The following is a 26340-nucleotide window of genomic DNA, read 5'->3' as shown; positions in this document are numbered from 1 at the left end:
TCTTTCTTAGGTAAAAGCTTACGGTCCAGGGCTGGAGCGGACTGGCTGCATTGTGAACAACCCTGCAGAGTTTACAGTTGACACAAAGGAAGCTGGGAGTGCCCCTCTGAGGATCTATGCGCAGGTAAGGTTCAGAGTTCCAGACTGCATTTGCTTCTCACTAAGTCATCTGGAACTGGAGCCTTGGAATTGTGTTGAGAAGTTGGGAGTTTTCTTCTTAAGGGTATTAGTCTGACGGGCAGAAATACTTAAGATGCCATATGGCCACAGACAGGCATCACAGGATGCTGGACTTGAAGGGCCATTAGCCTAGTCCTGGCACTTGCCATATTGGCGAGTGTGAATATGCCCTGAGCCCAAGTCCTTATAAGATACAGGATCAGGTTAATTCCTTGATAGGAAAGAATTGCACTATTGGTCTTGTCAGCTTGTCCATGTTACCCAGGTGGTTGCTGGTACGTGGTTCTAGCAACACTTGTTAATGTGAATTTGGTCCTAAGTGGGAGTGGCTGATATTACAATCTGCCTGCTCTGTGAAATCTAGCTATAGCCTATAGGATTAAAGTGGAGCAAGTTTTATGGCTCTTTACCTGGTGGCAGTGAAGAGAAAGCAGGAAGGGCTTCCATCACTTACCAATACTGTAGATGAGAAGGTAATCAAAACACTTCCTCCTCCTCTATACCTCTGTTGCGTTCTTGCCTGCAAAGGTTTATACATTCTATGTACCGTCAGAACATACGGTGCCACAAGGTATTGGAAGATGTTCTGCATGGAAGTCTTAAATGCTGACCAGTTAGCTTGCACTAAAGACTCTTGACTTGCCATCATTTGTGGTAAACTAGCAGTGATAGGATTCCAAAACCATGTCGGTCTGTAAGTCGCCCCTCTTAAGAGGATCTACGTTCTTCCTTTTTTTTTTTAACAGGATGCAGAAGGGAATCCTATTGACATCCAAATGAAAAGCAAGCCGGATGGTATCTATGCCTGCTCTTACAATCCAACAAAACCAATCAAGCACACACTTGCTCTTACTTGGGGAGGAGCCAATGTGCCCAATAGTCCTTACAGGGTAAGTTTTAAAAGCAGCTCAATAGCTGCAGCTCTTTATCCTCCAGTTGTAGCATGTCTTACCGTGTCTTATGCACAAACCCTTGCTTATGTTAACTGGCATTTAGTTGGGAGTATTACACTAAGCCCAGAGGTGGAAAACTGGATCCATCTGGCAGGCTGGATCTTTATCTCCCTTACCTGCTTGCAGGCCAAGTTTGACAAGTGGGTGCTGCCACACGCCTGTCAGTCACCTGATACCAGGTGACCAGTTTCTTTAAAAGAAAAATGTGCTTGCAAGACGCAACAGAGTTTTGCTGCTGCTGCTGAGCAGTGCCTGAAAATTCTGTTTCAGCCCTATTCCCCGAGCACCCTCGACATATGAGGCTGTAGAGCAGGTCTGTTTTGTTTAGGCCAAAATGGTCTTGTAGGCCAAATGGAGAAGCCTGGTGGGTCTGATTTGGATGTTCTCCACCACTGTTGTAACCAAAAGTTCAGTCGCTTTGTGCCATCGTCGCACATAGTTTATGTGCCAGGCAAAAATATTCCTGTTTACCGAGGCCTTTGGCCATTAAACAATCTATGGTCTGTTAAAGCTTGGGTGGGGAAAACTGTTGTTATGACTATTTTATTATTATGCTGTTTGTCATTATGCTTTTTATTAAGCTTTTATAATTATGCTCTGTAAAATGTGTTCTTAACGTTGTGCACTGTCCTAGGATCTTTTGATAAAGTGTGGTATATAAATTGAAATAATAACAATAATAATAATAATAATGACAATAATAATAAAATTAATAATGCACCATTAAAGATGTAAATGAGATTAGGAAAAGTTATGGCCATAAAATAAAGCAGATTCAGAAATACACATGTTTTCTGGTCCTCTCAGTTCTTAAATACATTTTTAACTTTGGGGTTGCCACAGGTTTTGTTATCTTGTATTCAGGTCCCTGTTCATGATTTTATTTTGTCTCCACATTGTCGAATACTTACTGTAAGCCTTCCCTTTTATGGAGTGGCATACAAATGTTGTAATCAAAGTGGTTCCTCCTTTGATTTGATGAAATGTTCCCCCCTAGGTCCAGATTGGGCAAGGCAGTCATCCCCAGAAGGTGAAAGTTATTGGACCCGGGGTGGAGCGAACTGGTCTGAAAGCCAATGAACCTACTCACTTCACAGTAGACTGCACAGAGGCAGGAGAAGGTAAAACCAGAATCACTAACACAGTTATCCTAAGCTCTATTTGCTGCTGTTCCAGTGGAACTGTTCTAGAAAGAAATGTGCTAATGGAAGTGGCTGACAAAGCTGTTAAGTATGTGTAAATGTGTTAAGCAGGAGTAGAGAGCCTTGGGCTGTCAGGAGTTGCATTTTAGCAACATCTTATCAGCTTTAGCAAACATGACCAATGGCCAGGGGTAGTTGGGAGTTCAACAACATCTGGAGGGCATAGTGTTCTCCATACTGGGTGTCAAGCCACAACTACTGATACAAGGGAGCAATTGTGAAGTCATTTTACTAACAAATTGATACTTTTGTTTTCTTCCTAGGTGATGTCAGTGTGGGCATTAAATGTGATGCTCACGTATTGAGTGAAGAAGAGCAGGACATAGACTTTGGCATCATACATAATGCTAATGATACATTCACAGTTAAATACACCCCCCCTGCAGCTGGGCGCTACACTGTCAAAGTGCTGTTTGCTGGAGAGGTATGCAGTTAAGATGGTGGAGGGGGGAGTTGAGATGCCATTTTATATTGCTCTCTGAGTAGCTGAAGCTTCTGTATGTATGACATTATTGTATGACTGATTTATTTTTAAGCTCTGTTTACGTCTCACAAGGGTTCACACCTGAAGGTCCTCAGGGTGGTTTATGACGAAGAACAGCAGTTATGAAAACGTATCTGATAATATATAGAGATGGTTGTAGCAGATAAAAACCACTTAATGGGCTCTTGATTTCCAGTTGTCACTAATATTTGAAGAGCAAAATGAAATTCAGTGCTTGCTCTTTAGAAATGAAACTTGTTTAATGCACAGATAATACAAAAATGGATAATAAATTTGATGTTTTCTTGCTCTGTGACCAAGGACTGATTGTAGTCGGAACTGATTTAGCATCAGTTAAATAAAAATTTAGGGCACTTCTAAAAGGCACACACCAAGAAATAGGAATGCTTGTTAAACCAATGGCAGAAAAGGTACCATGCAAAGCATCACTTCCTCTCTGTATGGCACTGTATGGCATTTGCTTGAATGACCACTTGAAATGTTCCATGATATGTGCATTTAGGCCAAAGGTGGTCTAAGCAGGATCAACATTTGCCTTTTGACCTTCTGGAGCAGAAGATTAGATTAATATTGGGGTTTCTGGAGTACACACAAAGAGTTGATTACTTAAGGTGGTCTCTGCCACAAAAAGTTGATTTTATTTTGGTATTCTTTGTTTTAAATAGAAGGAAAGCAATAGCTTCACAGTCTGGTGTATGTTTGAAGATACACATTTTGGAAAGATGCCCCGGGTGTCTCATGAGCTAGTTCTTTTGTATTTTCTTACTTGGAAAGAAAACTTACATTGCAACAAAGCTTTATTTATTTTTTTGTCTTGAAGGAAATCCCTACAAGCCCTTTCAGAGTGAAAGTGGAACCATCACATGATGCAAGCAAGGTGAAGGCTGAAGGGCCTGGACTAAGTAAAACAGGTGAGAGTTCACCGTAACTTGGTGAGTGTGGAAGATTGGGGGGCTGTCATGATAGCTGTTTGCTTGTTTCCTTTGTCTTCATATTAAAACAGAGCAATACCCAGATTGCGCATATTCCTTGTGCAATGGACTCCCACTTAAGGAGAAGGGACTTCCTTTTCCTCTCCTCCCTCGCAGCTCCCTGCATGTGTCCAAATCCAAAATGTGTTCTTTAGCCTTAGGGGACTGCAGTGGGAAGGAGAAGGAAGGGGAAATCCACTAGGACACTGTTGTATCACACCTATACAATTCTGCATTTAGGAGAGATCAGTCCATTGATAGAAAAAAAACTTAAATCACAAAGAGTTCAGTTTGGTATTAGCCTGGCGTCTTCATTCTGTTAAAAGAAAAAGAAAGCATGGCACACCTTCTTTCTGAATATCCCTTAAGCGGGTGATGATAAATTCTACTTTTTCTCCTACTTAGGTGTGGAAAATGGGAAGCCAACACATTTCACCGTGTTCACAAAAGGTGCTGGAAAAGCCCCTCTGGATGTTCAGTTCAGTGGACCGATGGCGGGAGATGCTGTCAAAGATTTGGACATAATTGACAACTATGATTATTCACACACCGTAAGATACACTCCAGTACAGCAGGTAGGATTTCCTATAAGAGGTATTAGTGTGATCTCTTCTGTCTCATGGCTTAGCCCCAGGCAGCATGATAGGAGCAGGACCAGAGGAGGAGACCGTGATCTCCTCTCCCAGGGATGGTTTGGCTGAACTATCACTTTATGTTCAGAATTATGTTACCAGCTGCAACTTTCATTTTTGCCCCTAGTAGTTTAAGTATAGTGACTGCTGTGTGCTTCTGGCGAGTGGTGTTTCTGTTGGTCCTTGTACATCTCCTTCAGGCAAGCAGTAAAACAAAACTGGAAAACCCAGCAGGTCATTCTGGATTGGATCTTTAACATCCTTATATGACTCTTCTTGTAATCCTGAGCAGAGCAGACACTGGTTTCTGTATTGGTCCATTGATACAGGTGGTCTTTCATCTAAGCCATGTTCATTTTCATGCTGAGATGATCCTTTGGGTATTTTGTGCAACTTTTAGGTGTCCATAATTTGGAGTAGCTGGGTTCTATAGGCTTCTGTTTTAGTTGGATCTTGGTAGCAGAAACTTCAATGCCAGCTTTCTCTTTGGCATGCCGCTCGTGACACTGGCTGGTGTAAATAGAACTGGAGTTTATGACTTCGGAAAACAGTGGTGCTGTGTACTATCCTCCAGCAACTTGCAGCAAGCTTGCAAGTGGTGGGGTGCATTTGAGGGACTGTCTTCAAAATATGGCTGACGCTTGTTGAATGTGTTCTTTGGAGGCCAGTTAACTGTTCTTGGCTTGCTTACACCTCAGAAAGTACTAATTTTTTCCTATGCTTACCAAATCCAAGATACACACGGATGACAGCTAAGCCATTTTACGCTTGAATCCTTACAGAATTGTAGAATTGTGGTTTCTACCCATTTGCATAGAGCTTTGTTTGTAAATGCTTCTTTGCATAAAAAGTTCCTCGCGTGTCCCAAGAACATCCCTGCTGGTTCAGGCCAAAGGCCCGTTTCGTCCAACATCCTGTTCTCACAGTAGCCGCAAGTAGGACTTGAGTACAACAGCACTTTCCACAATTGAGATTTCTAGCAGCTGGTATTCAGAAGCATGATTACTTTGACAGTGTAGGCAGTACCTAGCCATTGCGGCTAGCGGCCAAGAATAGCTTCATCGTCCTTTAAAGTTATCCATGTTGTGTGTCATAAACTAGCAGATTTAGAAGACTACACTGGACCTTAGCTCACAGGTGATGCTGAATTATTTTGTGCAGGGAACCTCTTCTGCATGGAGAGCATTAAAAAATGCGACTCGCTTTCTGGGTACAGTGTAGAATATTTGGCCCATGGGCTCCCAGCTTAGATAAAGGAAGCAGAGGTAAACTCAGGAAACTGAACGCTGGCATTCTGCCAGCATTCTGTCAGGGGTTGAAAATTATAGTAGGTGGTGGCACTGTTGAGAAATACTGCCATATTTGAACACTGCACCATATGTACATTGCATTTTTGAAGCAAACGTTGATAGAGGTTCTGGAGGGGGAAGGGGAGAGCGAGCTGGTTAAAGTGAATAAGGGGTGGAGTAAGCAAACATTGCAGTCTGTTCTTTTGCTCTGTCAGTCTGTAAACATAGCAGTGACAAATACTACTTATCAAACATTAAACTGCTCCGGGCCCTGTGAAAATGTAACTTCCATTCCCAAATGCCTTATCCAAGGGATTAATTTCCAGAACTGCCGCATTATATGCACCTTAGTCACAGGGAGTTAACATGCTATGCTTTGCTGGCCCGTGCCCAACTAGCTTAACTGAAAAATCTGAATTTCAAAGTCTCTTCTCTATAGCCAGCCTCTGTTCCTTCAAATTTATTAGTGTTCTACAGCAAATGAACAAAGGGAGGCTGAAGATTCTGGATGCGTTAATCTTGTGCCCATATGGGAACATTGCAGACGAATGCATGGCAGTTTCTAGGCAGCAAATGCTTCGTTTCTTGGCACCTAATTTAGCTGTTTTACAGAATCAAAAGTGAAGTTGACCGTCTGTCTTGTGGTGTTAATAGGTGCAGCTCAGACTGTAACAGACGAATGGGAAACTGGGAAAGTAGGTTGCAGCCAACATATAGGTGGCCTGTTTTGATATTATTGGAAATACCTTACATACAGAATGTTGGATTTTGAATGGGCTTGGTCTGTTAGGTTTAAACTATTGGAGTTGATATATAAAACCACCCTTTGCCAGTTTTATCAACTGAAGATTCCTTACATTTTCATTAGTGGCTCCCCCCCCCCCTGTATCTCTGATTTGTAGATTATAAATTTGATAGTTAAGGACTTCGGAGTATACATATCCACATTATACACAGTGTAGACATCCATGTGGAGGTCAGGAGGGTATGGGCCCTCTCTGCAGTGGCTTCCTGTCTGTGGAATGCTCTCCCCAGGGAAGTTCGCCAGGCACCGTCACTATACATCTTTAGGCACCAGACAAAAACATTCCTCTTCAACCAGGCCTTTGCCTGACCTGACATCCTATACCCTTTTTAAATTGCTTCCTCTTTTTTTGGGGGGGGGGGCAGAATCTGGTTTTTGTTTTGATTTTATGTAAGTGATTTTTAATGTGAACTGACCTGAGACCTTCAGTTATAGGGCAGTATAAAAAGGCAAAGGACCCCTGACAGTTAAGTCCAGTCGCGAACGACTCTGGGGTTGCGGCGCTCATTTCGCTTTACTGGCCGAGGGAGCCGACGTTTGTCCACAGACAGTTTTTCCGGGTCATGTAGCCAGCATGACTAAGCCGCTTCTGGCAAAACCAGAGCAGTGCACGGAAACGCCGTTTACCTTCCCGCCAGAGTGGTACCTATTTATCTACTTGCACTTTGACGTGCTTTCGAACTGCTAGGTTGGCAGTAGCAGGGACCAAGCAATGGGAGCTCACCCCGTCACGGGGATTCAAACCGCTGATCTTCCGATCGGCAAGCCCTAGGCTCAGTGGTTTAGACCACAGCGCCACCTGCATCCTTATAGGGTGGTATAGAAATAAAATAAAATAAAACTGTAGAGGACCCTCAACAGTATTTTTACACATCTATAAGAAGGGTAAAACAGTAAACCTTAACCTGCAGAGTAGTCGTCGTGTTATTTCTGATGTTTTGCCTAGTATTAAGCCCTTGCAGATTAACTGTAGTTAACTGATTTACAGTATCCTTGGTTCAAAAACTTGTATTTTGCTGAAATTTGTAGAAAATAGATTAGTTTGAAACACAGTAGGCTTAAGAGTGAAGCTAGCAAAATACGGGTCCTTATAGGGCAAGACTGGGCACAGGCTTTCATCTATAACAGGGCAGAGCATCTTGATATCCTAGTAAAAACATAGTAGTATTTTAGCCTTTAAATGCAGAACTTCTAAAAGCTTAATGCCAAGGCTGCATCTGCACAAAACTTGTTTCCGCTACCAATTGGAATTTCTCCTACCAGTTATTTACTTGCCTCTACAACTTTGCTTGTATATACTGCCGAACAATTTTGAGTAGAACTCTGGAGGTTTGGGATAAGCTTTTGCTTCCTGGTGTCTGAAGATATGCATGATGAAGTATTAGGGGGCAGTTGTATGTCAGACTCTGCTGCTGTAGTTTCTGGCTTGTAGCAAATATTGAAATAAGAAACTACGTTTTCCAATCTGTCCAATCTCTCTAGGGTAGCATGAATGTTCAAGTGAGCTATGGTGGTGATCCCATCCCCAGGAGTCCTTTCACTGTAGGTGTTGCTGCTCCGCTTGACCTAAGCAAAATTAAAGTTAATGGCCTGGAAAACAGTAAGTAACTTAAGTAATGTGAGCTTTTCTTTTTTTTAACTCGTATACAGAATAAACATATCTGGAATGGAGGTCAAGATGCCAGTAGACACCTGAATTGACAGATATCACTGTTTTGTGTGTTGCGTAGAACTTCTGAGTTTGTTCAGACCTGAGAATTTTGGGTGGAGAAGGGTGTATGTATATGTTCTCGCTGTTAAATTGAAATTGGCCATTCTCTGCTCTGGAAAGAGCAGCCCATTTAAGGCAAGTACTCGAAGCGAGAATTCTGCCTGTATTGGCAATAAAAGAAGTTGCGAGCTTAAAGGCCAGCATTGACCTAGGACTTTCCTTGGATAAGTCCCGTTCAATGCCCAAAATGTGGGGTAAGGAGAAAAAAAAGTAAGGCGTTGAAGATTTCCTGAGTTCCGCCCATTAACCATGGGGAAGCAGGAATCCTTCTGGTTCTAAACCCTTCACCAAACCTTTCTGTATGACGTTTGCTCTTGCTAAAATGTTGGTTGGATACAGTGAGATAATAGTTTGGAAGGTAGTTCCCATTTTCATCTACTCCCCATCTGCAGTCCTCTATGCTACATCCTGCAGTATTTCCTTGGAATTGGGGTTCAAGGAGTAAAGTGGAGAGGCAGGACAACACAACAGGAAACAGCATTCCATGAACAGAGGGCTGCTCATGGGTTGCATGCTTTATTTTTTAAAATGGATGGACTGAGGGTTATGCAGAATTTTAGGTTGGCGATCATGTAGCATTTCAGATCCCATTTGATGACTTTCTGGAACATAGATGTGGAGATGATAAATTTTGCTCTGCTACAGGCATAGGCAAACTCAGCAGTCCAGATGTTTTGGGTCTACAACTCCCATCTTCCCTGACCACTGGTCCTGTTAGCTAAGGATGATGGGAGTTGTAGTCGTAAAACATCTGGAGGGCCGACTTTGCCTATGCCTGTTCTACTACTTTTCTAAGCAATTCCTTGAGCTGATTGACTTTTAAAGAAGGTGCATTTGAATTTTAAGAACTTGAAAGACCAGGCTCCTGAAGGGAGTGTTCTACTATGAAATACACTGAGCTACAATAAAGAGTTTTGCTTCAGTGAGCACTGGACCTTCAGTTAACCAAATGTTAAACTACCTTCTCCATTCTAGACTTCACATGGCACAACAATATTATGGTGAGGCAATATGAAAATGGCCTATATAAAAAAAGAGTACCTTTAAAAAAAGTTCTCACCCTGCATGTTGCGTTATGTGACCTATTGCTCTCTGTTGATTCCCCCCCCCCCAAAACCACACCTTTCATGGTAATATTGGCACAGAGCAAAATCCTGAATGTGTTTCAAAATGAGTGTGTTCCAGTGAGCTGCAAGGGCAAGTCTCCATTCTACTGAGTTAACTCTGGGGTTGGCTTGCAAAATGAAATAGTAACTGTACATATTTTGGAATGGACAGTCTCCCTATGTTGTTGTATTGATAGCCGGTATGAATTTTGTTCTGAATATGACCTATGGTCAGTGTAGAGAAAGAGAACATGCCATAACAGAGTCTCCTTTCATTTCTGAAGGAGTTGAAGTAGGGAAGGATCAAGAATTTCTAATTGATTCGAAAGGCGCTGGTGGACAGGGCAAACTCGATGTGAACATCTTCAGCCCCAGCAAGCAAGCCGTGCCATGTCTTGTGGAGCCTGTAGTAGGCAAAGAGTGCAGCACTGCAAAGTATATCCCACGGGAGGAGGGCCTTTATCTAGTTGATGTAAATTATGATGGGAATCCAGTCCCAGGAAGCCCTTACGCTGTGGAAGCCACTCTGCCACCAGATCCTTCCAAGGTAAGCTGTTTCTAACCCTTGCTACATGGGTGGGTGAGATTTGGATGCTTCCATTGCTTGGCAAGTTGTGATGTACATGCATTACACTGTTGAAAAGTGTGACAAATATTATCTTTTAGCAGAAGCCCTTAGACGCAAATTTGGGGCATGGGCCCACAGACATAGAAGTGCATTTGCTAACCTTACATGAATTTGAATTCAAATTTCACAGGAACTTAGACTTATTAACCACCCAAATTACTTAATTTACACCCTCTCAGATCACCCCAGAGCACTTCCTCTTCAGTTAATTTGACCCAGATTCCCAGCAGATCCTCCTTCAAATCAAATTGCCCTTATGCTATCCCCATTCATTACCCCTTCAAATAGTCTATTGATATTTATCCCCCACCATTCAATTTCCCTCAAATTCATTATGGACTCAGAAATGTTCCAAAAGAGGTACAGTAATAGCCATGGATCTTAATTGTTTTCTCTCTTGGCGTTCTCATATATTACAAATTGGTAAATTTGTTAGATTGTGCAATGAGTTGATATAAGACATTACAATTTACTCAGAATTATTTTGGATCATCTGTGATTACGCATTAATGTCAGGCGTTTTGGTAACGATCTAAGCTTCTACGTTATTTTAATGCATGTTGAGCCTTGTAATAGCTGGCAGGATTAAAAGGCCTATTTCTTTCGTAGTTCCTGTTGAAGAAATGTTGGCAATTTCTGAAGAAGTTAATGATAAATCACATGGGACCGTTTTAGCTCTTGTTTTCCTTTGTGCTGATTGGGTCAACTCTCTTGCTTTCAAAACAGATTAGATTAATGAGAATCAAGTTGGCGGCAATATGCTAATTAGGCCAACTGTTGTGCAATGTCGCTACGTTTTCAAAATTGAAGAAAAAAATGTTGAGCTTGAAATCTTGCTGACTTGTGATAACAGTAACTTGTGATAGTGGTGATAACAGTACCTTTGAACAGTAGAAAGACTGTTTGGTTCTTATACATCTATTTAGTGACTTCAGACCACTAACATAAGAGAACTCTAGAACTGGCTCCGATCCCTTCCTGGCTAAATACTTAATTCAGCACTTTCCTGTCCTTCCCAGGTGAGAGCCTATGGTCCAGGTCTTCAAGGAGGCCTTGTTGGAAAGCCTGCTGAATTCACAATAGACACCAAAGGAGCTGGAACTGGTGGTCTGGGGTTGACAGTCGAAGGCCCGTGCGAAGCCAAGATAGAATGTTCTGATAATGGGGACGGCACTTGCTCAGTCTCCTACCTGCCTACGAAACCTGGTGAATACCTTGTGAACATCCTCTTTGAAGACGTCCATATTCCTGGCTCACCTTTCAGAGCAGACGTTGAAATGCCGTTTGACGCTTCTAAAGTAGTTGCCACAGGTCCTGGGCTTGAACGTGGCAAAGTGGGGGAAGCAGGCTTGCTACACGTAGACTGCTCAGAAGCTGGGCCTGGGACTCTGGATATGGAAGCTGTGTCTGATTCTGGCTCCAAGGCAGATGTCGAGGTTCAGGATAACAAGGATGGAACCTACGCAGTTACATACGTCCCTCTTTCTGCCGGGATGTACACACTCAAGATGAAATACGGCGGAGAACCAGTGCCAAACTTCCCTGCACGGGTCAAAGTTGATCCAGCTGTGGACACAAGTCAAGTCAAAGTGTTTGGGCCAGGAATTGAAGGAAAAGGTATGCCTTCCTTAGTTTCTCTTTAGGTTTGTAGCACTTGTAGAATCTAGTTGGAAGGTACCCAAGAGTCATCTAGTCCATACCCCTGCAATGCAGGAATCTCAGCTAGAGCATCCATGACAGATGACCATCCAACCTCTGTTTAAAAACCTCCAAGGAAAGAGAGTCCACCACCTCTCATGGGAGACTCTTCCACTGCCAAACAGCTCTTACTTTAAGAAAGTTTTTCTGAATGTTTAGTCGGAATCTCCTTTCTTGCAACTTGAAGCCATTGGTTCAAGTCCTACCATCCAGAGCAGGAGAAAACAAGCATGCTCCCTCCTCCATGTGACGGCCCTTAAGATATTTGAAGATGGCTATCATATCTCCTCTGTCTCCTCTTTTCCAGGCTAAACATACTCAGCTCCTTCAAGCGTTCCTCTTAAGTATTAGTTTCCATACCCTTGATCATCTTGGTTACCCTCCTCTGCAATGTTCCAGCTTGTCAACATCCTTCTTAAATTGTGGTGCCCAGAATTGCACACAAAATTCCAAGTGTCATCTGTCTAAGGCAGACTAGAGTGGTACTACTACTTCTCTTGATCTGTATAAAAAAAATGTCCAGGTGCACCTTAGAGACCAACGAAGTTTGTTCTTGGTATAAGCTTTTGTGTGCATGCACACACTATATAGTGGTACCTTGGGTTAAAACACACCGGGTTACAGACTCTGCTAACCCAGAAGTAGTACCTCGGGTTAAGAACTTTGCCCCAGGATGAGAACAGAAATCGCATGCTGGCGGCACGGTAGCAGCAGGAGTCCCCATTAGCTAAAGTGGTACCTCAGGTTAAGAACGGACCTCCGGAACGAATTAAGTTCATAACCAGAGGTACCACTGTACTTTTGTTGTCACTCGCATGACTCTTAACCTGCATATCCCAGTACATGCTTAGATGTGCCCCTGGCAGTTCATAGTGCTTTCCAGGAAAGCACCCTTCCCGCTACCAAATCACATGGCTCACTTCCTCATTTCTGTGGGTTGATAGTGACTCACGAGACTGTAGGAAAGCACCCTGGCAAAATATGGCTTAGGTGAGCAGGTTTGCGAGAAACTGCTTGGTTGGGATCATTCTTTCATGATACCATTTGCGTCTCTTGAGTACCATTGCTGTCTCAGAGCGGCTAAACCTATTTCCATGCAGAAGCATGGAATTCTTGGACATGGTTCTGCCCAAAACAAAGCTGTTTCCCAACTTTATTTCATAGATGTTTTCCGTGAAGCAACCACCGATTTCACCGTAGATGCTAGACCCTTGACCAAGACTGGCGGAGACCATATCAAAGCTCAGATTGCAAATCCCTCTGGAGCTTCCACAGACTGCCTCATCAAAGACAATGCCGATGGGACATATGCAGTAGAGTTCACGCCCTATGAAAGAGGTAAAGTCTGCTAGTTGCTACTGACTTTGGGAGAATAAGGGAGGAAATAGATTGTACTAAACGGCACCATTCTATATTTTAACACACATCAAAGAGCAGGCCAAGGACAAGGGTAGCCAGCTTGATGGCCTCCAGATGCTGCCAGACTAAAACTCCCATCTTCCCTGACCATAGGCAATGCTGGCTGGCAGAGCCATAGCTAGGTGATCTTGCACCCCGGCAGAACTGCCCAGATTGTGCCCCCTAGCCACGAACAAATTAGCTCTTCTTTCCGCCTCTCCTCCAACCCCCCACCTTCCACCCACTCAATTCACCCTCTATTTAAATCCATTTCTTATGAGGCAATAATCAATATTTATATTTATGGATGTATTTTTATCCGATTTTGACCCCCCCTTCACCTGCGCCCCTGGTGGGGGCCCACCTCACCACCCCCTAGCTGCAGCTCTGCTGGCTGGTACTCATGGGAGTTGTAGTTGAACAACATCGGGAAGGCACTATATGTTGTAGAGTAAACTCTCTTGCATTCTGAAAATAGTTAATTCAAATACGGTGGAGACTAAGGGTCAAAGACCTGTGAAGTAACTTTTGCAATGCTTCAGAGACTACTCCAGTAAACGTTCATCTTCTCCTTGCAGGTCCTCACACTGTTGAAGTAACCTATGATGATGTTCCTGTACTAAACAGCCCTTTCAGGGTTGATGTTACAGAAGGATGCCATCCTTCTCGGGTGGTGGCCCAAGGAGCTGGGCTCCAAGAAGCCTTCACAAATAAACCAAACCCATTCACTGTTGTCACTCGGTAAGTATGATGGACTGTATTCTGATACGTTAACGTGGGCAGAGTAAGCTGCGTATTTGTAAAATAAAGTTGGAAGATCTGACTGTAGATGCATGAAGTAGAATTGCGGGTGTCCTTGCCTCTCCTCCCAAAGTAGCTGGTTGACAGGGACGTGCCATGGGCTAGGTACAAATAGCAAGAAGGATCTTGACATTACCACAGGCTTAAACATTGTCATCTTCCTTACAAACCCGCCCACACACCTTCAACTCACTGCTTTGATTCTTGATGACTTTCTTTGTGTGATTCACACACCTGCCAAGTAATGTCCTCACCAATGACTTCAGAATTCCCCAGGCTAAATTGGACTTTAAAGTGAAGAAACCATTAATCAATCAACATGTAGACCTACCTGCATTACAGGTTCTTATTCTTCTCAACTGTCTAGTAGGCTACTGTCATTCTGAGAGAATGCAGCAGAGAACAATTAGTTGCAGTCATGCAAAGCAAAGTGGGCTCTTGAGTTTAAAATGCTGTAATAGAAACATGTTAACTGTTTTCCCCCCTTAAATGCTTGCAGAGGGGCTGGAATTGGCGGCCTTGGAATAACTGTTGAAGGACCCTCAGAATCCAAAATAAGTTGTAAAGATAATAAGGATGGCAGCTGCAGTGCAGAATATATTCCTTACGTTCCAGGAGATTATGATGTCAACATAACTTATGGGGGCGAACACATCCCTGGTAAGATGGCTTGCATCCTGAGGTTGGATTCAAAGTAAAAGCCAGTGAACTCACTTTCATATTGGCGAACACGTCTTTTTTTAAAGGATGTTGTAATGTATAATAATTAATGTGCGTTGCATTTGAAAAATTCAACACATCATGCTTTTGCAAGAACATTCCCAGTGGGAACCAGGGTCTCATAGCAGAGCCTTTAGATTTTTGGGAATACAAAGCAAATAGCCTTATTGACCTATAACACAATAGTAGTATATTTTGCTGCTTTTTGACCGCTACATAAGAATTTGTCTTGCACAGAGTCCACCTAGCTCAGTGTTGTCTACACTAACCGGCAGCAGCTCCCCAAGTCTTGAGTTTGGGGGTATCTCCCAGCCCTACCTGGATTGTCCGGAGATTGAGAATCTGGGATTTCCTGCATGAGAAGCTGATGCTCTGCCACTGAGCCACTGCTCTACCCCAAATGTATCTAAAGATTTTGTGGTGGGTGCTAGAACCAACTTTCAGTGCCCCAAAACATATTTTTTCTCACCTCATTAGAGCATCAAGTTCACATTGCATACAGTCCCATTTCAATTAAAATTTAATCCTTGTCCATATCAATAGCCAGTATAAATCTGATTTAAGTTGCCCACTTTTATCAGGATAGTCATCAGTGGGAGACTAAGGTAGCAGTGTGAGAGGAGCTGGGCTGCTTAGGGGTGGCTGTTGACAAACCTTAACACAAGTTGCTACATTCCCCTTTGTACTGAGCCTAGCACTTGCTTCGTTGGCAGGCAGTCCATTTAAGGTTCCTGTAAAAGATGTCGTTGACCCCTACAAGGTGAAAGTCTCTGGACCAGGCCTGGGAACAGCAGTCCGTGCCGGAATTCCCCAGTCGTTTACTGTAGATACCAGTAAAGCTGGGGTAGCACCACTTGAGGTTACAGTAACAGCGCCCAGAGGTAATGTGTTCCACTGCAATCGCTTGATATTTCTTTTAAATGAGGTTTTACAATTGTATGATTAGCAGAAGTCATCACTTGGAAGCACTTGAGTGGTAACTGGTAGGAGTTGTTGAGTTGGAAGTACTAAGAAAAAGTAGCGTCGTGTACAGTTCTGAAGTGCAAAGTTTTGGGTACTGATGATATAGCTACTACTCTGTAGTGCTTCAGAAAGTTGGGAGCTTCAGTAATCAAGGTGCTCCTTTATAACTCAGTTGGGAGTCCTCAAGGCAAGTCTAGTGTTTAAACAGACATGGGAGGACAGCAGTTTGAGTACAGTCATACCTTGGAAGCTGAACGGAATCCGTTCCAGAAGTCTGTTTGACTTCCAAAACATTTGAAAACCAAATTGAAGCTTCTGATTGGCTGCAAGAAGCTCCTGCAGCCAATCAGAAGCCGCGGAAGCCCCATCAGATGTTCGGGTTCCAAAAGAACGTTCGCAAACCGGAACAATCAGTTCTGGGTTTGCGGTGTTCAGGAGCCAAAACGTACGAGTTCCAGGACGTTCGACAACCAAGGTACGACTGTACATGAAACTTGGAGTGGAGCATATCTGGTCATTGATCGAACTTCTCGCACTAAGACAATATGTTTTTCAACAATCCTGCTAACAAGTCATTGTAATCAAATCTTGCATAGAAGGCGGCAGACAGAAGTATTAATATTTGACTGTTTTCATGATGTATTGATTTGCATTTTTGTTCTGTTGTGAGCTGCTATGAGAATATAAGTTTAAATAATAAAAACAAATGGTACATGCTGATCCAAATATATTAATGTTGGGTTTTTGTTTTTTAAAAAATCAAGGTAGCTCAGGTAAAAATAGTACTGTGTACTCTTAGGGTGGTGAGAAATGGCCTAGTATCATCTGACAGCTGAATGGGGGGGGGGGTATCTGCGTTTTGAAACACTTCTTGGCTACCTTGAAGGGCCGCTTACAACCTGTTAAAGATACACCACTGCTTACTCTGTATTTGTGAATGTACTAGAAAAAGTTAAGGTGGTTATCTCTTTGGTAATAAGTTCACTGAGCTGCCCTTGGTCCTATCCACTTCTGTGAGACGCAAGCGTCTGGCTGCCTTCTCTGTGAAGTGCCCTGATCCTAGATAAGAGCATGGAGAAAGATTGAGGGAGGAAAGGAGACAGAGGTGAAGGCCTGAGGAAAGCGCTGTGCGGGGTTGGCTAGGAAACAAGGGTTGGAAGAAGGAACAGCCTGGTGGGATGAGGGCTAGTGGAAGAAGCCCAAAGCAATTCTGATGTTACTAGATGCTAAGATAGTGTCAACTATCTAACATTGCCAGATATAGAATGCGAATGCACTGAATGTCAGATGAATGAAGGCTCCCCCCCCCCCCAATTGTAGTTGGGTCCCCTCTCTTACCTCATTCATTCAGTTACTGAAGACCTAACAGGCTTTTATTTAATGTGTTCTGAGTACTGCAGACTTATGCAAGAATACTTGAGTACGTAAAATACTTCTTGGAGCAAGTACGTTTCAGCTGTTGGCAGATCTAATTCAGCTTCATCTTAAGAAGTCTTTCTTCGCTGAAGTTGTGAAAGCAACTCAGCCCAAGGGCCAGGGGAGGCAATGGCATTTGGAATTAAATTGCATGTACACTGCACACCGTGAACCTATGCTGAGTGGGATGCACTTGGTCTAATGTAGCCGTTGCATGAATAACCACCTTTTGTGTAATTGGTTTTAAGGCAAACATGTCTCAAGGGACAACTGACAGAGCTCTGATTTTGTATTACTAAGTTAATAGCTTTTTAATTCTAGCTGATGAGCCGGATACCCAGTCATGGCGCAGTCCGCTGAAAGCAATTTCAGAGTTCTTTAAAGGTGACCCACAGGGTGAATCTAATGAGACAGGTTTGAACTTTTACTAACTAATTACCTGTGCCTCCAGCAAATCCTCTAAACTGTATAAAGTGCTGCTGTGAATGAGCTTAATTGAACTTCTCTGCTTAACTGCTGCTGTACTATTAATTCTCCACTGAGTTATCCTTTTTACTAAACAATTCCTTGTTTGATTTATATGCACACTTACTTTGGTCCTTGATCTAAATTGTAACTGCAGGCAGTTCTAATCACGTTTGCAACTAATCTTGTGAAATAGCTGCATGTGCAAATCCACATATCTTGATTTTCTGGGAATAGGTCCTTGGAGCTCTTCTTACCTTGAACTAGCCGATCATAACACTTGTTTGGCAGCACCAAATTTTGTTGACTGCACTCAACTTCTCAATGTCATACTGAGGGGTAGAGCCTAAAGAAGGCAGGGTATTTTTTCCCCATTCTGCGCCAGTTTTCATATGTTTATTCATGTCAGTTTTATCCCATTTCTACATTAATCTGCATTTTTATATAAAAAAGCATGAGCATTTGTATTCAAATACATATTGTCATAATAAATACTTTAAAATGCATATTTTATCAGTTTCTCAACCTTTTAAATGCTAAAATATGCAGTTTGATTTTTTTACACATTTTGCTGTTTTTGAGAAGTGTATTGCAAAATTTGGAGAGCTGTTTGGATTTTTGTATTAATCTGGGAGGTGCAAATTGATTTGGTTTGCTCATTGATGCAGACCAAATAAATCTCTCCTCCATCCCTGGGTTATAACGAAAGTTACTAACTATTCCAGACTAACACGCCTTACTGAATTGGATGTTGAGCCTAATCAGTAGTAGTGTTCAAATAAAAAAAGTCTTCCTTTTTCTGGAAGCTTATATTTAAATGTGCCCGATAACTGACCTAACCAGCTGAATAATTTTGGAACAATAAATCACTCCAACCCTTATTTGATGGGGGTTTCTTAGCTTACAGCCATTGGAGTTGAGCCAGCCAAGGAACTGCTAGTGATTTCACCTCTCTCTAATTGATGAGGTCACAGACTGGGAATGATAGGAATAAATTGGCTTATCTGAACAGACCACAAAGCAGATGTCTCTGCAGATTTCTTGCAAAGCTTTAAATCAGCATTGTGTGTGTGTGTGTGTGTGTCGGTGCTCAAAGCAGCAAAAATTGCTCGTGAGTCCTTGAGGCCTTTGATGAGAAGGTGGCCAAAGGAATTGAAGTGTGGTCTTTTTACTACTTAGGCTTGGCAGAACCTGTAAATATAGTTGACAATGGCGATGGCACCCATACAGTAGCCTACACACCCACGAAAGAAGGCCCCTACACAGTTGCAGTAAAATACGCAGATGAAGAGATTCCTCGCAGGTAAGAGTGGGGTGCAGGAAACAAAGCTTACTGTGCCAACTGCAGTGCTGTTGGCTGGCCTCCAAATTTGAGGCGGGTTGCATTGTTGTTCATGAGCTTAGTCTTTGCACTTTTGGTAAAGAGGCTTTAAAGAAATGCTTCTACAGCAAGGACTTGGTTCCTCCTGGTGGTTGTCAGAGAGGGGGAAGAGGCTACAAAGTGCTGTGCATTTCCTTGAACTGTAGAATCTAGCAAACATTCTTTAACTAGCCCAGTGTTTGCTTCTGCCAAGGACCAGCTTGTTTATTTATGTGCTGCTATTATTGCTTGAATGCCAAAATAGGCTTCCGAGAAGATTTACAAAGCACCAAAACGAGTTACACAAGCATTAAAATGCAAGAGCCTGTCGCTGAAAGGCACAATGAAACAACACAGCAATTAAAAACAGGGGTCTAAAGATCTCTAGGGAATGCCTGTGTAAACAAGGGTGTCTGTCCCACTCTCTTCTCCAAATGTCTAGTAGGTTTATACATATAGTAATGAGTGGTTCCCTAACTCCTACATCAAAAAGGTTCAGTGACTAATCCAGTGTCTGGCCTTCGACAGTAATCTCGTACCTTTGTTTAACCTTCAGAAATACTTTCTTCATGCCGGTGAGGCATCTACTTACATAAACAATCATGATCTTCAGTGCTGAAATATGTCGCTCTGTTCTTTCAACAGCCCGTTCAAAGTTAAGGTGCTTCCAACATACGATGCCAGTAAAGTGACGGCGAGTGGGCCAGGGCTAAGCTCCCATGGGGTTCCTGCCAGCATGCCCACTGAGTTTGCTGTTGATGCTAGAGATGCAGGCCAAGGACTTCTCTCAGTGCATGTGACCGTAAGATACAATTTCTTCCTACTGTTGACCATTTAACACAGGAGCTGAATCTTCACACGCTGAACTCAAAGACCTCTGGTATTTTGAGTAGGAGAACTAGAATGTTTCCTTCTGAGCATCAGTGGGGGTTCAACAGGGCATACCTCCATTCAGCAGTGCTCTTAAAGCTTTCCTTTAAAAGTATCAGTGGGCAAACTTCGCTCGCTTTATGTATCACCCAAATTTAGCAAGGCTACTGTGTGCTGACTATTTCTAGGCAAAGTTTGTGGCTCCTAATAGAGAGAGGATGCCCTGGACATAGTACAGTTCTTTTTGGTGTGAACTATTCCTAGCCTTTTCAGATCCCCATAAACTAGGCCAGTCTGCAGTTTTCACCATGAATGAACATAGACAAGGTTTTGTGGAAGGGCCAGTACATACTTCAGAGGTAATCATAGCTGTTCTGGGCTCTGTTTCAAGGCAGCTTTGTCATGAGCATTTGCAAAGACAAACCTTGGTTTCGAGGGATGCTAGTTAACCCCCACAGTGCATTAAAGCTGTTAAAGCAAACAAGTATGTATTAGCCAGAATAATGCATGGTGCCCCTGTCTAATAAGCAGTGCTATGCAAACTTGTTATAAAAATATAATGGAAGAGTAGAGCTTGCATTTTACCCAGAGGACCTTTGATTTGCAGCTATTAGTCAAAAACTGCACAGATACAACACCTAAAAGCTGTCTGGTGGTATTATGATATGCAATAGTCTTGCATTAGACTCCTGTTTCAGTATAAACCTAGACCATTCTTAATCAAGAAGAAACAGGTTAACAAAAATGACTGCTTCCAGTGTAACATGGAAAGTGTTTGCATTACCCACAGAAGCAAGCCAATTGCACATTGCTCATCCAAAGCCAGGCAATGTGGATATTACTGTCCTAAGGATTTTTTTTTTTGTCACAAGATTGGCTTTTACAGGCAGCAACAAATCATTTGAACTTCCATGTCAACCTCAAACTGCCCTTTGATTGCTTAAATACCAGGTCCCCTTGAAAATAAAAAACAGCATGTTATAGAAACTGTCAAGTTCAGGGTAGATGTAAACCTGAACGTCTGCTGTTTTTAGAGCTTACGCTTCTTTGTGATTGAGGCTTTCTTGCTGATTGTGGCTTCGCTTCTGGCATTCAGGACCAAGAAGGCAAACCAAAGAGGGTTGATGTCCAAGACAACCAAGATGGCACTTATGCGGTGACTTACCTCCCTGACAAGACTGGTCGCTACTCAGTTGGCATTAAATACGGTGGGGATGATATCCCCCTTTCTCCATACCGAATCCGTGTGTCGCCAGCAGGAGATGCTAGCAAGTGTCAGGCAACAGGTAAATTCGTTCTGTTTTCTCACTGTAAGCAAGTGTTTTATAAGGGTATTGGAGTCAGGCAAGCTATGCAAACTGCTCTCCTAAAAGCCTTTGTACAGATATATTGAAGTGAAATGGGCTGCCTGCCCTATATGATCAGCACACATACTTAAACAATAACTTTTAAAATCCGCAGTTGTGCCAAGATAGCATTTTGATGTACAGCCTTTAAACAAACAAAATGGCTTGCACTAGGTCTGACTTTTGGTTCATCTAGCTTAGTTTTGTTTTGCCTTACACTGACTGGCAGTGGTTTCATGTAAAGGGCCTTCTCAGCCCTACCTGGAGATGCCATGGATTGAACCTGAGCCCTTCTGCATGCAAAGCAGATGCTCTACCACTGAGCTGCACCCCTTCAACCACGCACAGTGATTCCTCTTGGTGATTGCAGCTTGATGCAAGAATATGTTGAGCCCAAAAGTCTGCTGCAGAATTAGTTCAGAGTGGAGCCTGTGGCCAGATGCCAACTGTGGGCCCCCAATAGGCATCTTTCAAGCACAAAGAATGTGGAAGTGTTGGTAGCTTGCCAGTCTCTTAACGAAAGCATCCATTACAGCCTGAAGCAAAGCTCTAATGCTAGAGCCTAGGGTTGACTGCAGTGAAAGACCATGTTTGCACCAAAGGAGTGACTCCACTGTTGCCTTGATCCACAGTGGTCCATTTCTGGTAGGGTGTATGTTGTGACATCTTCTGGTTGTTTAAAGGCATTAAGGGGGCACAGTGGGCTTCAAGGGAAAGAGCAGCTGTCTCTGCTGCAATAACCACCTACTTCTTTTCACACTCCCCACCTTACAACCAGCAACCTGTCGTTTGAAAGCTGACACAAGGACCATGCTTTCTGTATGAATAAAGCTTTGTGTTGCTCATGCAGATGGCAAATCGTGCAGGGCTCCTTTAAAGTTAAGCCAAACTACTTTAGTGTTCACAAACTTACAGACCTCTCCTTATCAAAGTATGCTGTCATACCCTGATAAAAATTCTCATCTGTAAAACATTGCTGTCTTGTGTGAAAAATGCTTTTGATGTGTTACGAGTGCCATATAAAGGAGAAATGGACCTGGAGGTGCAAATGAATCTCTTCCCCACTTCATCCACCTCCACATGCACCCAGGGGGACCTTGCGCTACAGCTGGGGTGGTTTGCAAAGGTTTCATGACAAAAGCCTGGTTTAGGCTTGCTTGTCTGCAGAAGTTTGGATTAACTTGTTGCGTGTTTCATAATGCAGGTGTCAAAAAGGAAACTGCACAGGACTTTCTTGGCAGAAGATAGGAGAATCTGCTCTGATGCTCACCATACCATTTATCTCCTAGGTCCTGGTATTGCAGACACAGTGAAGTCAGGAGAGGAAGTAGGCTTTGTGGTTGATGCTAAATCCGCAGGCAAGGGCAAAGTGACGTGCACTGTCCTGACACCAGAGGGTACAGAAGTCGAAGCAGAGGTCATTGAAAACGAGGATGGAACATACGACATCTATTATACAGCTGCTAAACCAGGAACCTATGTAATTCATGTCCGCTTCGGTGGAGTGGACATTCCAAACAGCCCCTTCACTGTCATGGTAAGATGCCTGGCTTTTGGTTTTGAAACCCTTTGCGTGAACTTAAGAGTAGACTGATAAGTAGTGAGCACATTAGCTTTAATAAGTCACATGAAGTTTGACACAGTCATTTGCAGCCTGTTAGTCCAAACCTTATCAAGAGTAATGAGAAGAAAGTTCTGTTGAGTTCAGTAGGACAAACTCACAGGTAAGTGGCGCTAGGATTGCAGCCTAAATTAGCATTTGGAGTGAGCTGAGTGTTTTGCCTATGTGGTTCTTGTGGACAAAGCAGTGTTTTTTTCGGCTATGAGAAATACTACCTCACAAAACCCTAGTGTCGGATACCATTCTTCTGTTCAGATGTGCTGTTGTACCAACTATACCTTGCCTTTTGCCACTAACTAGGCTACAGATGCAGATGAAGTTGCAGTGTTGTCTCAGGAGCCACTAAATGCAGCATGTCCCCCTGGATTCCATCCCTGGGTACCTAGTTTTGTTTTTTTACACTGTCTTCCGTGTTCCATGCAAGAGTTGACATCCTGCCTCTTGGGTCTGTTTAAGCTTGCTTTCTTGTCATATCTTACTGGTGATCAAAAAGCTACTTTGGGGCAACTTGGGTTTGATTCAGAACCTTCCTTCATGTATATATATATTTAACAACTCTTAACATCACAATCATTTTAAACGGTGCATCTGTGGTACTTTGTCCTTAGGGAGCTATTTTCTTCTTGACTTCAGATGGTGAACGGCTTCTTCCTAGAGTATTGTCACTGACCATGTTGCTCTGGCTTTATGTTTTGGTTTCTCTTCTGCTTTAAAAAAAACCACAACTTTCTTCCAGACCATAGCCAGCTTCAGTGTTCCTTTGGACGGAGCTATCCTTGCATCTTTTACTCTTCCATTTTGTATGTTTTTAAAACTCTCTTCTGAATGTTTTTCACGTTAAACAATGAATGCGAGCAAAGCTTTGTGTGGTGGTCAACAGTCCGCAGTTGAGTGGTGTCTTCATTCTGGATTCAACTGTCTGGACTGACCAAAAATAGCTAAGCAAACTGTTTTGTGCTAGAACTCCTAAAATGACAGTAACTTTTTCTCCACAATAGGTCACGGAAGAAGCTTATGTTCCTGATGGTGACATGAATGGTCTTGGGTTTAAGCCCTTTGATATGGTCATTCCTTTCGCAGTAAGAAAAGGAGAAATAACTGGTAAACAAGCTTTCAGCACACAGTTGATCACTCTCTTTAAAGCAGTGGTGAGGACCCTGTGGCCCGCCAGATGTTGGGCTCTTAACTCCCACAGTCCCTGGCAGCTGGTTGGGGCTGATGTAGGTTAAAGGCAACATCTGGAGAGCCACAGAGTCTCCATCCCTTAGTTAATGTCGAGGAAAATGCCTTGCCCCCACCTGTCTTATGAGTGCCCCTTGCATGGCTCAGTAGTTTAGCTTTGTAATATATTATAATAGAAGCATAGATTTCACCCTGCAAGATAATCTTTCAAAAAGATTGCGCTATTGTTTGGCCTTAGCAGAGCTGGGAGGAGATAAAAATGAAGCCCTCCTAGAGTAGCCATGATTGTCCTGTCCTTGTGCTCCACTGCGCAAGTCTATTTAATCTGCTCTTAAGCATCACCCAGAGCAACAGCTCTTCATTGAGGCCTTCGATTATTATTTCTTATTATTTATTGAATTTCTATATTGCCCTTCATCCGAGGATCATGGAGCGGTTCACAATATAAAAACACAAAAATACATACCATAACAATTATCATTTTTGTTATTTATTGAATCTGTATACCACCCTTCATCCGTAGATCTCAGGGCTGTTCACAACAAAAACACCACCCCTACACTGTTAAAAAGGCCATAGATTGTTTAATTAGCCAAAGGTCTGGTTTTTGCCTGGTGCCTAAAGGTGTTACAAGGTGCCAGGCGAACCTCCCTGGGGAGAGCATTCCACAAGTGGGAAGCCAATGCTGAAAAGACCTTTCTCGTGTTGCCACCCTCCAGATCTCTTATGGAGGAGACACACAGAGGATCATGATTGCAAGGTCCGGGTAGGTTCATATGGGGAAAGGCTGTCCTTGAGGTATTGCAGTCCTGAGCTTGAAAACAGTCAGCTTTGGCAGGCCATGGCAAACTCTATAGAGAGTGGTAGATGCCACCAGACCTTGATGGCTTGATGGATTTTGTCTGTCTAAGCCAACCTTCAAGGACATGACTTGTGTTAAAGAATATTAGCGTGTTATATTCTGGTCATTATCAGAAGAATAAATGGATCTCTAAGCCTTAATGCAGGAGAATTTTTGGAAGTGCTTTCAAAGAAATGCAGGGAAACCTTTGCACCTTTGTATAACCTCCCCTCCCCTGTTTATATGAGTGAAAGGGAAGGCCCCAATACCATGCGGATTTGAGTGTGAAAACACCAAAACACATGGCTTTGCCTTTTGAAGTATTGTGCAGTTTGAATTCAGTTTGAGCCTTGTGTTTTCAGGGGAAGTTCACATGCCCTCGGGGAAGACTGCACCAGCAGATATTGTTGATAACAAGGATGGCACTGTAACCGTCAGCTATGCCCCTGTTGAGGTTGGATTGCATGAAATGCATATCAAATACATGGGCAGTCATATTCCAGGTGAGTGCCAGCTGATCTCAAATCAGCAGTACGTTATGTTACAAGAACTCAGCTGTTGTTGATTTGCTGCATTTGCCGTTGTTGAGGGCTTCATTTATTCCCACTTTTTCTTCAATTGTGGACACTTCAGTCCTATGAGTTGCCTTGGTCTAGGGTTGTATTGCATGCCTCGTATGGCGATGGCAGCTGAGTGAAGGCAGGAGGGATTCTTAGTGGGTTTACAGCCTGTGCCAGACTTAAAACAGATTTGGCTTTTGTGGACAGAGTTTTGTGGCCTTACTTTTGCAGTTAGCTTGGAACGTATAATTAACTTATTTTAGTGAGGAGGTACTACAACTAGAATTGAGAAAAAGTTTTGAAATGCATGTGTAAAATATTAGGCCTCCTTTGCTCAAACTATAATCTGTGGAAAGGATCAAGCTATAAAGAGCTCAGCCCAATTTCCTAGTGAAGTACTTACGTTGCCAGTTTTGACTGCCTGCGCCACTTTTGCTGGCTGACTCGCATGCATCGTCTTCATTGAGAAGTTGTAAAAATGAAATCTGAATACAATCCATCTGGCCTTCCCCCCTCCCCCGCCTCCTCTCTTAAGCCAACACTATTAGCTAGCTTAAGGTTTACTACTTGGCAAGAATTTTCAATTAATTTTATCTGGGAAAATGGACAAATCCCTGGTAGTTCAGCTTTTGCATACATATTCTCCTGGCTTACTGGTATTGATACAACCAAGAATTCTGCATGGATATTTTTCCTCTTTGGCATGCTGGTGCTTCGGGGGTCACACTCGGTGCCTTTCCGCACCTGTAGTGCCGCTGCTCAAATAATTTTTATTACATCGCTTAGAGTTTTGTGACTAAGCAGCTTTCTAAATAAATAAAACAGAAAGAGGTGGATGTCCTGTTCCATACTACCTGTGTGTACAGCTCCCTATCTACTCTTGGAAGCGGCATTGCAGGTTTCTGCCCATGTCAAAAGGGGCTTTTTGTTCCTTGAACTGGGGCACATCCAGACCAACTGGAGCCGGCTCATAGCTTTTGGGGACAGAGACACGTTCAGCTATTTCAGCTTTGAAGCCTGTGGCAGAGCTAGAAATAGAAGCGCCAGTTAAGTCCCA

General features: G+C 42.9%; 1 protein-coding gene across 7 annotated transcripts in view; it reads left to right on the top strand.

Annotated features, from left to right (window-relative positions):
- FLNB (filamin B) overlaps positions 1-26340 on the top strand; it is an 83999-nt gene that overhangs the window by 39633 nt on the left and 18026 nt on the right. For 3 of the 7 annotated variants that reach the window (XR_014506264.1, XM_083419231.1, XM_083419235.1), the window contains exons 13-33: positions 11-124; positions 927-1070; positions 2131-2254; positions 2599-2759; positions 3661-3751; positions 4217-4386; positions 8020-8137; positions 9699-9961; positions 11062-11659; positions 12905-13078; positions 13717-13879; positions 14439-14599; positions 15373-15540; positions 17360-17452; positions 18683-18806; positions 19509-19665; positions 20830-21019; positions 22369-22616; positions 23001-23078; positions 23699-23801; positions 25086-25226. Coding sequence is in view for 5 of the 7 variants with exons in the window: in XM_083419231.1 (XP_083275357.1) it covers positions 11-124; positions 927-1070; positions 2131-2254; positions 2599-2759; positions 3661-3751; positions 4217-4386; positions 8020-8137; positions 9699-9961; positions 11062-11659; positions 12905-13078; positions 13717-13879; positions 14439-14599; positions 15373-15540; positions 17360-17452; positions 18683-18806; positions 19509-19665; positions 20830-21019; positions 22369-22616; positions 23001-23078; positions 23699-23801; positions 25086-25226 (3583 nt within the window). In the remaining 2 variants the exon portion in view is untranslated. The remainder of the gene's footprint in view (positions 1-10; positions 125-926; positions 1071-2130; positions 2255-2598; positions 2760-3660; positions 3752-4216; positions 4387-8019; positions 8138-9698; positions 9962-11061; positions 11660-12904; positions 13079-13716; positions 13880-14438; positions 14600-15372; positions 15541-17359; positions 17453-18682; positions 18807-19508; positions 19666-20829; positions 21020-22368; positions 22617-23000; positions 23079-23698; positions 23802-25085; positions 25227-26340) is intronic. The other 4 variants (XR_014506263.1, XM_083419234.1, XM_083419232.1 and 1 more) reach the window with 3 other exon arrangements.

This window comes from Podarcis tiliguerta (assembly GCF_965153285.1).
Source record: "Podarcis tiliguerta genome assembly, chromosome: 2".
Taxonomy (NCBI): domain Eukaryota; kingdom Metazoa; phylum Chordata; class Lepidosauria; order Squamata; family Lacertidae; genus Podarcis; species Podarcis tiliguerta.
The sequence above is the reverse complement of the archived record's forward strand: the minus strand, read 5'-3'. Positions and strand labels throughout refer to the sequence as shown.